Source organism: Gopherus evgoodei, chromosome 2, assembly GCF_007399415.2.
Source record: "Gopherus evgoodei ecotype Sinaloan lineage chromosome 2, rGopEvg1_v1.p, whole genome shotgun sequence".
NCBI classification, from domain to species: domain Eukaryota; kingdom Metazoa; phylum Chordata; order Testudines; family Testudinidae; genus Gopherus; species Gopherus evgoodei.
The window spans coordinates 121,315,010-121,331,179 of NC_044323.1; the positions used below are offsets into that span (position 1 = coordinate 121,315,010).

Sequence of the window (16,170 nt, forward strand, 5' to 3'; positions counted from 1 at the left end):
GCTTCCTACTGTCTGGGCATACCAGCGAGGCGCAGAACTTCTTACAGGACCTTCCATTCGATGGCAAGGCCTTGTTTGCTGAACAGACGGATGTGAAATTGCATGGAAAGGTTCCCGTAAAAAGCTTAAGACCCTGGGCCTCTATGTCCCAGCTCTGGCCAGGACCAAGTTTAAGCCGCAGCAGGCTCCCACTCAGGCCACCCACGCTAAATATGAGCACCCTTATAAAAGGTCAAGGGACTATAAGAAACGCCCGTAGAGGCAATCCCGGTCTGTGCCCCAATCTGGCCCTCCAAGAGCAAACAGGTTGGAAAGCGTCAGTTTTGACAGGTATCAGAGGGTAGCCGTGTTAGTCTGGATCTGTAAAAGCAGCAAAGAATCCTGTGGCACCTTATAGACTAACAGACGTTTTGGAGCATGAGCTTTCGTGGGTGAATACCCACTTCCTCAGATGCAACAGTTTTGACAGGACGCCCAGGGGCGACTTACCGGTTTGTACCAGAGATCCACCCACAATAAAGCTTCCCTTCTCCAACCAGTTGTGTGCTTTTCTCCCGGAGTGGTTGCGGCTGACTTTGGACCGATGGGTCCTCCACGCCGTCTCCCGGTGCTACACCCTCCAGTTTACCTCTACACCGCCCACCCACCCTCCATCCCCATCCCTCCTGGGGGACCCCTCTCATGAGACACTGCTCAAACAGGAGGTGGGACAACTCTTTGGCCTAGGAGCAGTGAAAGTGGTGCCAGCTGAGTTCAGACACAAGGACTTCTACTCCTGCTACTTTCTTATCTCGAAGGCCACAGGGAGGCTCTGATCCATCCTGGACATGTGAGGCCTGAACAAGTACATGGTAAAGCTCAAGTTTCACATGGTCTCTCTGGTCTCCATCATCCCCTCCCTGGATCCTGGGGACTGATATGCTGCCCTCAATCTGCAGGACGCGTACTTCCACATTCATATTTTCAAGGGGCACAGACGTTTCGTCTGTTTCACGGTTGGGCAGGAACATTACCAATGTACGGTCCTCCCATTTGGCCTGTCCACTGCTCCCAGATCTTCCCCTGTCTCGATCACTTGCTGGTCAAGGGCAGCTTCAGGTCGCAGGTGCGGGATCACATGTCACTCCTCCTGTCCATGTGCACCACTCTGGGCCTGTTGGTAAACAACACCAAGTCCACGTTAGGCCCAGTGCAGCGCATAGAGTTTATTGGGGCAGTCCTGGACGCGACATTGGCCAGGGCCTCCCTCCCACTGGACAGATTTGAGACCCTAAGGAAGCTCATTGGCACAGTCACAAGGTTCCCCGTGACCACAGACCGAGCATGCCTCCGGTTCCTGGGTCACATGTCGGCATGCACTTATGTGGTTCACCAAGCCAGACTCAGGATGAGGCCCCTCCAGGTCTGGTTGGCCTTGGTGTTCTCCCAGTCCAGAGACAGGATGGATAAGGTCCTCACTGTGCCCGAACCAGTGATTGCCTCTCTGCAATGGTGGTCCTCCCAAGGGGAACATGCTCCATGGAGTCCCGTTTAGGAGCAGGCCCCCATCAATGGAGCAGATGTCTCACACGTCAGATCTGGAGCAGGGAGCCCATGTGAGGAACATTCAGACCCAAGGTCTGTGGTCCGCGCAGGACCTTGCCCTGCATGTAAACGACAAGGAGCTCAGGGCAGCCCATCTGGCATGCGCGGCCTCCCATTCGCACCTGGAGGACAGAGTAGTTCAAGGTTCTCACTGACAACACAGTCTCAACGTTTTACATCAACAGACAAAGTGGGGCCTGCTCCTCTGCCAGGAAGCCCTTAGGCTGTGGGACCTCTGTATAGCCCACAATATTTGCATGGAAGCCCCGCCACTTACCGGGCACTTGGAACTCGCAGGCAGATCACCTGAGCTGAGACTTCTCCTCTCAGCATGAGTGGTCGCTACACCCAGAAGTAGTGCACAGGATTTCCCAAAAGTGGGGCACTCCTCAGCTGGACCTGTTCGTGGCACGGCAGAACTGCCAGTGTCCTCGCTTCTGCTCTGGTGGGTGGGTGGGCGCGGACACCATCTCTGATGCCTTCCTCCTATCCTGGTCAGGCCAGCTTCTCTATGCCTTTCCCCCAATCCTATTGATTGGCAAGGTCTTGGAGAAGATAAAAATGGACAGGGCCTAGGTCCTCCTGATTGCCCCAGAATGGCTCAGGCAACATTGGTACAGGACTCTCACAAGCCTGGTAGTCGCCCCGCCATGGCTGTTGCCGTCCCGCCTGGACCTGCTCTCCTAGGACCAGGACCACCTCCACCCCAATCTAGCAGCACTCCACCTCACGGCGTGGCTGCTCAATGGTTAGGTCTGCTGCCAATTGCAAAGGCACAGTCTCGCAAGCCTCGTCAGCTGCCTTTTTAGCCCATGTCCCCATTCAGGACATTTTTAGGGCTGCCACATGATCTTCGGTTCACACGTTCATCTCGCATTATGCGATCGTCTCCCAAACCAGAGAGAACACTGGGTTTGGCAGGGCTGTACTCTGTCCCGAAAGTCTGTGAACTCCTTCCCACCTCCGACAGATATAACCTGGAATCACCTATTGTGGAATACATGTGAGCAATCACTCGAAGAAGAAAAAACAGTTACTTTTCCGTAACTCGTGTTCTTCGAGATGTGTTTCTCATTTCCATTCCACATCCCACTCTCCTTCCCCTCTCTCGGAGTTGTCTGGCAAGAAGGAACTGAGGGAGGAGGGTGTGTGTAGCGCCCCTTATACCACGCCATAGAGGCACCATTCCAGGGATCGCTAGAGGTGCTCGTGCTAGGGGAAAAACTTCCGGCACTGGTGCACGTGGCGAGCACGCACACCTATTGTGGAATAGACATGAGCAACGAATCTCGAAGAACACTAGTTACGGAAAAGGTAATTGTCTTTTCTCCTCATGAAAGAAAACTGCAAGACATGGGAGGTAGTTACTATTATGTCAGGAATTACTGAGTGGTGCTGTTAGCACATAATCTTACAAATTCTTTTTCTTAGCATGTGAATAGTGTACAGTCTTTGAATAAATGCTGTATTTTTGTTACATTTGTGATGGAGATTCTTTGGGGATAGTTGTTGAAAACAGCAAGTGTGGTTTGCTTTCTGCTCTAATCTTTCTAACTAGAGATAATAGCTTGGACAGAGTGGCTTCCTGGGAACCAGGCAGTAGAGTTAGGGCTGAGATTCCTGAGAGAGGGAATTGCACATATGTTGTTTGTGACCCACTGCCGTTCAAGAGCAAGTGTATAGAGTGTAAATAAATAACTTGAAAATATCCTGACTTGGCATCCTTGATTTCGCCTCCAAAGGGAAGCCAACCTGCCAGGCCACAAAGTCTGCTTCCACTTAGCACAGAGGCAACTGTCTATTTTCTAAAAGGAATTTTAGTAGAAGAAAAATTATTCCAGTGGGGCCCATATGTGCTTCTAAATCAAGGGCTGTCAGCATTCAACATCTGCTTTAAGATTCTAGACATGTTTAGAGAAGGGGAATTTGTGGTAGGCAGGAGCTTCAGTTGCACTATAGAATCAAAGCTTGATGGGGCTGTGACCACATGCCTGGATGGGCCACACTGAGAATGGTACACTCGGGGCAGACTGCATGGAATAAGGAAGACAATCTCCGAATCTGATAGTTTATTCTATAATGAGATTCAGCAAGCCAGTAACAGAACAGCTTCTGTAACATCGCACTGATTAACAGGAAGCCAAATGCAATCCCCTTTAAGCATTCCAGCCCTTAGTCCCCATCTAGACAGCCAAATCTAATATAATGAGTGGCTACTGAAAACTAGGTTCACCATATGTGAGGTTCACCAATCCCAAAGGACTCGACATTTATTCCCAGGTCAGTATGAGTCTCAGATCTTACCCAATAATCACACAGATGCCTGTCCTTTAGTAATTTAAAAGACTAAAGGTTTAATAATAAAAGGAAAAAGAAAGAAAAGAGTTGCAAAAGGTTGAAAGATCAGTTTACATACAAATATGTGTAAAATCCTTATGTCAGTTTCATAGCAGAGATGATGAGACTCCTGATTTATACAAGTCTTTCTGGAATCAATCTAAAAAGTTATAGTCCAATAGACAGTCCAGGGGTAGAGTCTCTTCAAGTCTTTCTGTTCATTTCCATGTTATTCCAAAACATGATTTGGAAAATCCCTGTCTTATGACTCGGACTTTCCCTGTTCAAAGTTTAAGCAGACTATAAATGTCAGGATCAGGTGTGGGGCTTTCCTCTATAGTTCCCTAACAGGCTGACAAGCCTCTTGTCACAGCAGGGCACTCTCCACCTCTCGCATGGAAGAATAAGCAGTGCAGATTGTTGCTTTGCAGTTAATCTTCTATTTCCTATGCATATACAGGTAAACTAGTTGTATTCATTCACATAAGGCAATTAGCCGGCAGTTCATTATAGCATAGACAATTAAGTTGAAGAGAATATAGATAATATGATTAGTTTTATGCAGTATCTTACATGTTTGATTTTAAGATTAACTGACCCATTGGCATGCATATTATAAAGCAGTTAAGACATGAAAGGGAATTAGCATCTATAAACTAATCTGGTTACATTGTTAAACTTCTAACAAGATACAGGTAAAAACAGACAAAAACACTGAGCATCTGCCCTTGATTTCTATTGCTACAAATAATTAGGTTAGTGATTACTGGTCTAGAGCATCTCTTTGAAATTCATATACAAGTACATTGTCTTGATAACATTTCAGAGCCTCTTGTTACGTTGTTATGGGTCATACCCAAGTTGACCAGTCTGTCAGTGTCACAAGGGTGCATTGCAGAATTCTCAAGGATGAAGGAATAAGAACCATTTAAACTACACTCAGATATGGCTGGAGAAGTGTAAAAATGAAATATAAAGATTACAGTTATTTCTCTTGCCCTACAAAATATACACACAGGTCAATAATTTTTTTTTTATCACATTCTCCCTTACAGTTAAAAGTTAACACCACAGATCATACTCCAGTCTAAGATCATGCCCCAGTCTCTCTGTGTGTAGAAACCAGCTTTGTGAACTATTATTAATTCATGATGATTAGATTTCTTAGATAGACTACCTTAAGGAAAAAAGAGACCATTCTAAAGGATAGTTTTTAATATGTTGAACTTAGAAATAAATATAGCATTAAATATCATGGGGCAGGATGCGGTGGGAGGAAGAAGAAGGATGGATGTGGGGTATCGTAATCATAAAGACCTCTTTTGTACCCCTTTTGCCCCACCACCTCCAGCCCGTATGAGCTTTCTGTATTTTGTGGTTTGAATGACCCATCCCTCCTTGTTTTGTGACCAGCCTGGGAGGGAGATGAGGGATCGGAAAAATAGCTAAAGTGACTGAACTCCATTCAGGTTATTGGAACCTTAGTTTGAAGAGACAGAGAAATCGTAGTCATCCAGGCTTTGGGGCTTACTTCCAACTTCCATCATAACATAATTGTATGTAAAATGTATTTAAAGATAAGACTAGATGTCTAACACGTACAGTTTAGTATAGTAGGTCATGGGAGTGAGATGCATTTTCACCTACTGTATATGCATAGAATAAAGACAGTCTTGTTTTGCAATTTTGTATGAGTGGGTTCCTGGAATGTTTACTTTAATTATCTGTATATCTTCATCAGTTAAAGTTCAATATATTTTCCCCACAGGTTACCAAAATTGAATTGTTTTAAAAATTGTTTCTTTTTCTTTTCTTTTATTAAAGATGAGCTGACTAGTATCCTTAAAAAATTGTCACTTGAGAAATATCAGCCCATTTTTGAAGAACAAGAGGTAAGGTGGTTTTTTGTTTTTGTTTTTTGAGTTTTAAGTGTTTAACTATTTTATTTCAGCAATTTCGCGTGAATAATCTACTTATCTGTTTGAAACCTGTATTTTATTATCCAAGTAAAATCATGGCTCTGTGTTCCCTAAAGCTGTGCAGTTTGCAGCACAATTTACTCTTTGCTGCAGAACTGTTATCTAAAATCTCCATCTAAAAATCTCACAGAGTGTTCAGGGCCACGCATAAAGGTTATTCACCTCAGCCATAAAATGTTGGGCTTGAATAATATTCACCTACATAATAGGGAAGATAATTGCCTCCACTGTAAGAATCACGGGGTGAAATTCCATGTTGTGTGTTATATAACGCATCAGACTAGATGATGGTCCCTTCTGGTCTTAAAATGTATGATCTGAATTTTAGGTACCACAATTTCTGGATACCAAATTAAACTGAGGCACCTTACATGGGCCTAATTTTCAGAAAATGCTGAGCCACCCAGCTTCTGAAAATTAGGTCCCAAAAACCATTCTGTCCATGACAGTTTGATAAGCTTATGTTTATTTAATCCAGACCTGAAGAAGAGCTCTGTGTAAGCTTAAAAGCTTGCCTCTTTCTCCAACAGACGTTGTCCAATAAAGATGTTATCTCACCCACCTTGTCTCTCTGTTAGGTAATAAAGCAAGTCCTCACTCACCTCTCCAGCACCCGAGTTCGTGCGGAGTTGGTATGGGACACACAATTCTGTCAGAGACCAGACACCAATGCGTTGATCAACGGGCTCACACTATCCTTAGCTCTCAAAGCTTTAGATTAAGTGTGGCCCCTTTATTAGGGGTGAGCATCAATATTTATACACAGAAGTAAACAAAGTGATTAACAAAAGATAATGGTCATGCATAATCAATCAAGATTTTACAGGAAAAGCAAGTTTAACAAGTAAATGCATAGAGATAAAGGCTAATGGCTACTTGAGAAAGGGGGTGTCATGAGTAGTTTGCAGGTCAGTGCTTTGTTCGATAAAGGGTTCAGAAAGGATTATGCAGAGACGGCCAGTCTGGGTGTGTTTTGGCTCCCCAAAGTTCACCAAAAGTTTAGACCCAACATTCCTCCATTTGTAGCTTTGGGATAACTATTAATCAAAAAGCTACACGCTATTTCAAGATCTTAAGGGCCGCTTGGCAATTTCAGCCTGGGCCAATTCGAAGAGAGTAAGGCTTTTAGCTGAAGTGGGAAAAGAATAAACTGACTTACATGAGTTTATGAGGGAGGGGACACACTGAATACAGCAACACAGTACTATAAGGACTACTATGGCCCCAACAACACCCACCAAGAGTTTTTTTAACCCACCCAAATCCGGGCAGCCAATTCCATAAGGCTCCCCACCAATCATAAGGTGGCTGGCCAGAGGAGTAGTTTTTAGCCATTTCCCTTAGGTGTTTGGTACGTTGAAAAGTGTCAGAGTAGGTGTCATTTACAAAAACACAGCATTCTTCATTTATGAGGGCGCAAGTTCCTCCCTGGGCTGCTAACATTATGTCTAAAGCCATTCTGTTTTGCAAAGCTAACTGGCACAGCTGGGACATTTCCCCGGCCTGATTTTCAAATAGGGTTGCAGTTTCATTGGTCAAAGATTCTAATAGTCCCTGTAGACGGATGATAGCACCCTTCAAGCTAGTGTGACCAGCCCACTGCTGCCAGGACAAACCATCACGGAGATTAATATCTCTGTCAGTTTCACGGATGTTATGAACGTGGGGAAAATGAGGGGGAGTGAGGGAGATGCGAGAAGGCGGTGCTAGCCATGCCAAATAACATGACCCTGCCCAATCAGGGGAGAGAAAATAATAAGCCTTGGGCCCGCACACCCAGTATGTTCCATATAATGCGTTTTGGGTATTCCATTTCTCAAAGTAGGAGGTAACCCACCGCCCGTTGTACCACTGTTCCCCTGGTAACGCAGAGGGGTCATTGTGTGAACTGCAGAGGCACAATTTGGTAGTGTTGTCCTCAAAGGGCAGTGTAGTACTGCTTGAGCAGTTGTAGAAGGCAATTGTGTATCCTTTAACAATTAGTTGGACACCCTCGAGATCTGAGCAGGGCTTTTTAAAAACTGACTCTGAAAACCTGCCCCTCCATGAAAAAGTTGAAAAGGTTGGATCTGGGTGAGGGATCCACATATGGGATAAGTGGGATGTGCAAGGCTTGAAGCCAAGATTTTTACTAAAGGCGGTGCCATTAAAATATATGTTGCATTTACTTGTTCCCACAAAAGTTGACCCTTTTTCTTTAACAAAACACAGTGATCCTGTTTGATTGGTTACCTTGAGATATTTGTTAATTGGCACTCCTGTTTTGTCCCATGTAAGATTGGGTTGGACTGGATTTTTTATTCTAGTCGGTGGCATCCAAGTCATATTAGCAGTGGTTAGGGGAATGGGTGTGAAGGGGAGTCCCTGTGCTGCATTTACTGGAAATTGAGTACATACCCAGCAATCACTTCTATTTCCTAAAATACGAGTTTTAACCTCGTGGGAATATCTAATAAAAGCATTATCTTCATAAGCCGAAAATAAACTAAAAAAGCATAAAAAAAAACATACAGTTGTCAGAATAAAGGGTCCTCTCATTTTTTTCGAGTCAATTTAAGTCTAATGTCTGAGAGAGGTAAGCTGGTCCACTGGTCGAAGGCAGTGTCCTCAGTGGTGACAAGAGCTGCTGGTCCGTCACTGTGGTCCACTACGGCTGGCTTGACGTGGGAGTGGTGGATCCAAGATTTGCGTCCTTCCAGGAACACTGCAGTCTGGGTTGTCAAAAGAACCTGGTGGGGTCCAGTAAACCTTGGCTGGAGGGTGTCGTCGTCACGAACGAACTTTTTGGCCCAGACGAAGTCCCCTGGTTGGAACGGGTGGATTTGTTCCTCCAGCGGCACGGTCTGGGAAAACTGCGAGGCTTTTCAAAGGGTACGGAGGCGAGCCTGTAGGGAGAGAAACTGGCACGCGGTTATATGATCCCCTCCCAATAGTGAAACATCAGCACGTGGTAGCGCCCCGCCTTTGAAAGGGGGGTGTCCATAGAGCAGTTCAAAGGGGGATAATCCCAATGCGCGGGTTGGGCGAGTACGAAGGTGAAACAGGACCAAGGGAAGTACCTGAGGCCACTTTAATCCTGTTTCCTGACAGTATTTAGCCAATGTAAACTTAAGTTCCCTATTCATACGCTCAACTTTCCCGCTAGACTGGGGGTGGTAGGGTGTATGAAAGGAGTGTGAAATGCCCAGTCCTTGTTCTAAACGGCCAAGGACATGACCAGTAAAGTGAGGTCCGCGATCTGAGTCGAGCACAAGAGGGATGCCAAAACAGGGTACAATGTCTTTAAGGAGAATCTTCGCCACTGTGGCAGCAGTACAATTAGCAGTAGGAAAAGCTTCGACCCAGGAAGTCAGAGGGCAAACCAAAACAAGGAGGTGCTTTTTTCCAAAAGCCTTTGGCATATCTGCAAAGTCAATTTGAAGATATTGAAATGGAGCAGCAGGCGGAGGTCTTCCCGTATAGGACCAATGTGGATCCCTGCGGACTGGTGAAACCTTCCAAGTCGTGGCGGAGGCACTGGCTGAAAATCGTGGGGCTGTCTCTGTAGCCTTGAGGAAGTCGTTGCCAGACATAACTTTGTCCCTCCCAGGTGAAACCAAAGAGATACTGAGAGTCTGGGTGCACAGGAATGCTGAAAAAAGCTGATTTTAAGTCAATAACAGTGAACCACTCAGCATCCCAGGGGATTTGGCTGATGATAGTAGCTGGGTCAGGAACTACTGCATAAAGAGGGACCACATACTGATTAACAACTCGTAGATCCTGTACAAAGCGCCAATGAACAGGGTCTCCGTCCTTTTTAGGAGGCTTTTTGACAGGCAGTATAGGGGTGTTACAGGGAGTGCGCTGAGGGCGGACTAGCTTTTGTGCAATGAATCCCTCGATAATGGGGCGGATGCCCTCCTGGGCTTCCAGCAACAGGGGGTATTGAGGGACTGACGGGGGGGTTAAGGAAGGCTTCACCTGAATCCTTACGGGCTCTGCCGAAAGGAGCAGGCCAACATCAGTGTCAGAAATTCCCCAGAGGGTTGAAGGCAAGTCAGTGAGGTCAGGGGAGAGAGAGGGGGGGTTTCCCAATTACCCTGAGTAGGAGCCGAATCTCCTAACTCTGTCATCAATAATCCTACCCCTTCAGGAGTTCAGGTTAAAGTAGCCTCAAGCTTACAGAGTAAATCCCGGCCCATTAAAGGGATCGGACAAGCTGGGGAAAAAAGAAAACGGTGAGGAAAACATTTATCAGCATAAACAACATTCAAAGGCAAAGTGAGTTCCAGAGACTGTGGGTTGCCCTCCACCCCAGTCGCAGTTTTAACCTCAGAGGATAGCCAGGGAGGGGGGGCATGATTTAAAAGAGAGAAAGTAGCCCCAGTATCAATGAGGAAAGAGACAGGCAGTCCCTGGACTGAAAGGGTTAAACGAGGCTCTTTGCTGGGAGGGGAGAAAGTGAGAAAGGAGCCGGCTAAAGACATTAAGGAAATAAGACCATCACATTGTTTGCCTTCGCCCCCGGGGTATCGTCATTGAGGAGGCTGAGTTTGCTGCGGCTGCTGCTGTTTCCCGTAGTTGATCCAGGCCTGGGGAATGGGCTGAGCTGGTGGTGCAGGGGTGTATTCCTCACTTGTGTAAGCATCTGCGGATGCAACCAGACCCTCTGGGCGTCCCCAGGGGCATTCACGTTTAAAGTGACCCGGCTGTCCGCACTGAAAACAATTTCCTGATGGCTGGGGTCGCCAGGACCCTTTTCCCCGAGCACCCTGGAATCCCCTGCCACGGCCACGGCCTTTGCCTCGAACACCGCCGTGAAAAGCTAAAGCCATCAGCTTATATTCTTCCTTTTTCTCTTTCTTTTTACTACTTTCCCTTTCTTTCTCCCAGGCAAAATCAGCTATGTCCAACACTGAAGTGACTGACTCACCTCCCCAACCAGGGCGAAACTTTAAGAAGTAATCCCTTACAGGGGGCACCGACTGATTCACAAAAAATGAAATAAGAGTAGGGTGGTCTGCTTCTCTCTCAGGATCCATCTGAGTGAACATTCGGGCCCCCTCCAATAGCCTCGACCAGAACTTTCTGGGCGGCTCATCAGATTCCTGCCGAATCTGCATGAACTTAGCCTGATTAGGCGAGCGGCGAGCCATTTCCTTGAGTCTCTCTAACAATCGCTCTCGATCTGTTCGCAGCTGGGTCAGCCTTGGCTGAGTCCAGTCTAGGGGATTCCAGCCAGCGGCCAGATCCCGCCTATCCATCCAAGTACGATTAACTGCATTGCTATCTCCCCATGTCCTTTCTGCCATCCACAATCTACTACGTTCCTCTCAGGTCAAAACTCTACTTAACAACTGATCCACATCCGTATAAGTAGGATTATAACTTAAAAACAATCTTTCTAGAAGTTCTATGATCTTTCGGGGATTTTCCCCAAAAGACCCTGACAACTGTCCCCACTCTTTCAAGTCCCATTCTAGCCATCCTTTATATTCCACAATATTAGCATGTTGTAACCGTCCATCATTGCCCATATAAGGTTGATCGTGCACCTGTAAAGGCATCTCTCTAACTATACTTTTATTACTCGCAAGAGATTTGACGGGGACATCCTCTGGGCTATCCTCAAGGGGGGGGCATGCACCCTGCCGTACCTGCTTGGACATTAGCCTAGTAACTACTCCTCCCGAGGTTTGCCCCTCCATTTCCTCCTCATCCTTCTGCAGAAATTCCAATCTGGTATCCTGCAGATTCCCCTCTGCTACAAGGAGAGAGTCCCCCTGCGGAGGAATAGGGGCAGGTGCAGAGGGGACCAGCTGACGAGTCAAAACACGCCGTGGTCTACACCCTTCATCGAAATAACCTGGAGGGGGTTCACTCTCGGGAGAGTACCTGACTGCCATAATTTTTAAAGATTTCCACAGCTCTGCTGCTGTGTCCCAACAAAACCAGTAACATAACTGTCCCGGATGGTCTTTTTCGATCTGGCTCTTTACTCCTCTTAAGGCAGCCTGTTCGAAAGAGCCATACGAAGGCCACCTCATCTCCGGGTCGGCCAATACCGCGGTATACCCAGTCCAATTCCTTACACATAGTGTGTACAACTTCTTCCTAGACATTCCTGTCTGTACTGGGAGTTTCCCTTCGTTCCATAACTTATTTACAATCCCCAACGGACTCTCAAGAGGCACGCTAGTCCCTTGACCCATGGTGTCTGACAGGAGCCCTCCAACTGGCGTTTACCCTGCTGTCCAATACACGACCCCTCAGTATTGAATTGGCTGGGAGAAATCTCCTGTGGCGCCTTGCCAATTCATATATGAGTGGTCTGACCACTGGACAGAGGTACCGCACCAGAAGGAATCCCGGACGAGCCCCCAAATTGTTAGGTAATAAAGCAAGTCCTCACTCACCTCTCCAGCACCCGAGTTCGTGCGGAGTTGGTATGGGGCACACAATTCTGTCAGAGACCAGACACCAATGCGTTGATCAACGGGCTCACACTATCCTTAGCTCTCAAAGCTTTAGATTAAGTGTGGCCCCTTTATTAGGGGTGAGCATCAATATTTATACACAGAAGTAAACAAAGTGATTAACAAAAGATAATGGTCATGCATAATCAATCAAGATTTTACAGGAAAAGCAAGTTTAACAAGTAAATGCATAGAGATAAAGGCTAATGGCTACTTGAGAAAGGGGGTGTCATGAGTAGTTTGCAGGTCAGTGCTTTGTTCGATAAAGGATTCAGAAAGGATTATGCAGAGACGGCCAGTCTGGGTGTGTTTTGGCTCCCCAAAGTTCACCAAAAGTTTAGACCCAACATCTCTAATATCCTGGAACCAACACAGCCACAACACCACTGCAAACAAAGGTTTATTGTAGCAGACATGAGTGTTGAGCTGTGCGCATGCTAAAAAAAAAGATATTTTGATAAGTGCAAAACCAGACTGTATATTATGGGCAGAAAGGCCCCTTGACACTTCTCTCCACAGCCGCAGCTCTATACACACTTAAACACATGCATTTAAGTTTGCACACATGAGCAGACCCACTGAATGGGACTATTGATGTGCGTAAAGGCAATCATGTATTTTCAGGGTCAGTGCCCAAAAATGTAAGTGAATTTTTTTGAGCATTATACTTAGCTGTGAGAGTCTAAAGTTAAAGAAGGAAGAGAAATAGCATGGGGCTTTTTGAGTTTTGTGGAACATATTCTTTTATAATTTAAATTTGTTTTTTTTCTCCTAGGGAAATTATTTTGTTTGTTTTATCCAATTATTTACTGAAAAAGAAAGCTGTGCTCTGCCAATCTGAGAATAAAGTGATAAATAGGAAAAACAGCACCAGTGTTTCAAAAAATCATAGAAAGAATATTAATTATAAAATATGCATATGCTATGTATGTGGAGGTCATATCAGTTTGAAAAATGGAAAACACTCATTTTATCACATGCTTATGAATGCATCACTTAACTGTATTCCATTTCCCTGGAGCTTTTTCTGACATTCCATACTCCTCAGCTGTTTTAAAGAGCTGCCTTTTTTTTTTTTTTAAGCCTCTTCCAAGAGAAATATTTCCTTTGTCCCCATGCCTCAAAATGTGTAATTGTCCCCAAAATTACCTACTCCAAAAACTAGGATTGGCAAGATTTAGTCTTGGGCCAGTAGCAGCTTTTCTAGATACATAAAAATGTCATAGCTTTGAAATCCAACATTTCATCAACAAGCAGGACTAAAAATGAGATTTGTGTACCACTGAGTAGGAGTACTTTTCAGCTTGCCAGTGAGACACGTAGCACTTGCTTTTAGCCCTGAGAGGGCCTGATATAATGGATTTTAAAGCCCTGGTGGTTTTATGTTTTGTTTTTCTATTTTAGTTCATTTTAGGAAGTATTTAGCATTTATTACCTTTAATGTTTCCCTCCTTATGAGTCTTGCACAGTTTGATACATGATTACCAAGACAACTGTCTTTATGGGTAGAAGGCTACAAGACGTAGTTCCAATTAAAACTCTATAAAATATTCCTAAAATATGTTTTTCTGCAATACGTACTGTATATACTCGTTCATAAGCCAATTTTTTTTTAGTAAAAAGACGAAGCACCAGAGATGGGGTTTGGCTTATGAATGGGTATAGAGAACGAGAGGTGGGACACAGTCCCTCCCTCCAATAGCGGGAGCAAGGAGAGGCAACACAGCCAGCAGAGACAGAAGGGAAGAGGCAGGGCCAGAGTCTCTCTGCTTCTGGCCACGCAGCTCTCCCCACAGCCTCTGAAGCAGCTGCAGTTCCGGGGCTGGCAGGCTGCAGCCATGTCACTCGGCCCCGCCCCCCAGAGCAGGCTGTGGCCATGCCACCCAGGTGCCGGAAGCCCACTTTAACATGCCACGCTCAGCCGCATTGCCCGCTCTGGCCCGCTGGAGCAGGCTGCGGCCGCACTGCCCAGCCTGCCGGAGCAGCTCCAGCCAGGCCAGAGACATCCTCCCCTGACCCTCCCCAGAGAAGGTGGGAAGGGACAGGATGAGGAGAGTGTGAGGGTTCCAGGCTAGAGGTGGGGTCATGTGGGGAGTGGTACAGGGGTTACTCCCCTGACTCCCAGCTTCTCCCCCCCCAAAAAATTTCCCCATCAGTTGCTGTCCCAGCCCGTCAGGGTAAGCAGCTGGCGCGCCGGGACACTTTATTTACTTAGGTTTATCTCTGTGCCTGCAGACTCTCGAGGTAAACAAACCATCTCAGCCCGCCAGTGGCTTATCCTGGTGGCCCGAGAGCCAAAGTTTGCTAACCCCTGAATTATAGGGTCGGCTTATGAATGGGTTATAAAAATTTTCCGTTTTCACTTAACCATCTTGGGGGTGGGGTCGGCTTATAAACGAACCAGTTTATGATCGAGTATATAGTATATAAATGTTAGTAGCATCTTATTGTTCCATTACAATGAGATAGATCAGAGAGTGATTGAGAGAGATAAGATGATGATGTCACCAGATATGACCCCATACAGGACACAGTGTAGTATCTGATGTGATGTTATGTCCTAAACCATTCACCTAATCTGGGGTCCAACCTAATACCTTCTGCTACCTGACACTGAATTGGAAGGCTTGCCATACCAAGGGAGCAAAACCACCAGGCTTCGGTTTATGGCCCAGAATTGATAAATCAATGACTACTTAATGGTGCCACCCCAAGAAATTATGAGGAAGAGATAGGTAGAAGCAAGAGGACAACTAAAATATAAGAAGAGAGGTGTTTTAAGATACTTGCAAAAGACCTGTTAAGAAAAAATGGACATTTGTAAATGTTAAATTAAAAACTCCACTGTTTTTCCCCACATGAATAATTGGAGAGTTGTAAGAACTACATATTTATAATGATACAGTATAATAACCTGTGATATACGGTGTATATATATTATAATTGCTTTTATTTAAGAAGAAAATTAGATTTTTTTAAATTTAAAAATAAACAGAATTTATCTTAATAGAGAACTCATGAACTGGAGTAACTGTAATTGTGGGAAATAGATGCCCAGTGAAGGTTTAATAAATAGAAGGACTTTCAGTCATATCTTTAGAAATTTGTAGGCAGTTATAACTAGAGTTTTATATAGTGCTCTGTGGCTTCAAAGTGTGGTGCAAGCTTTAACAATGCCTGTAACATCCCCATGAGACGGGTAGGTCATGTGTTCTGCACACCCAGCTGTAAAAACTGAGGTTGAGTGCAACCTACTCAAGGACACCCACTGTAACAGGACAGAGCCAGGATTAAGAACAGGGAGATCCTGCATACCAGACCTGTATTCAGGCCCCCTAGATCATCTGGTTCATTAACACAGACCCACCTAGAGATTAATGTTGTTATGGGGCAATAGAACTGAGGAAAAGAAAACTGTTAAACAGAGTTAACTGGGAGAAATTTTGTCTTGACACATCCTTTAGCAGCTTTACTTTTTTGTTCTAGCAACTTAACTTAAAGTGTAAGGGGTGCTAGCAGCCCAGAGAAGTCTTGGTGATCAATAGCATGTATAGAAAAGCATGTGTGCTCCCAGCCTCAATACAGCAGACTGCAGAGGACAATACTATGAAAACCTGAAATGTGTAGTACCAAGGTCCTTCTAGCTGAGTCCCATTAACATAGCAGACCCTGAACGATGATGGGCTTCTGTTATTGAAATGTTTTGTAAATGCAAACGTCATGCTGACCCTCTGAAGAACATCAGTATTATACCAACATGTACAACACCACAGCACCCTATTTCAGATGTGCCAGCACCCATGTACCTGTCC

The 16,170-nt window shown here is 45.4% G+C and overlaps 1 protein-coding gene across 5 annotated transcripts in view; it reads left to right on the forward strand.

The window, feature by feature from the left end:
- The window catches only part of ANKS6 (ankyrin repeat and sterile alpha motif domain containing 6), a 96,761-nt gene that overhangs the window by 54,830 nt on the left and 25,761 nt on the right, over positions 1-16,170 (forward strand). For all 5 annotated transcript variants that reach the window (XR_003998947.1, XM_030551632.1, XM_030551631.1 and 2 more), the window contains exon 14: positions 5,746-5,813. Coding sequence is in view for 4 of the 5 variants with exons in the window: in XM_030551632.1 (XP_030407492.1) it covers positions 5,746-5,813 (68 nt within the window). In the remaining variant the exon portion in view is untranslated. The remainder of the gene's footprint in view (positions 1-5,745; positions 5,814-16,170) is intronic.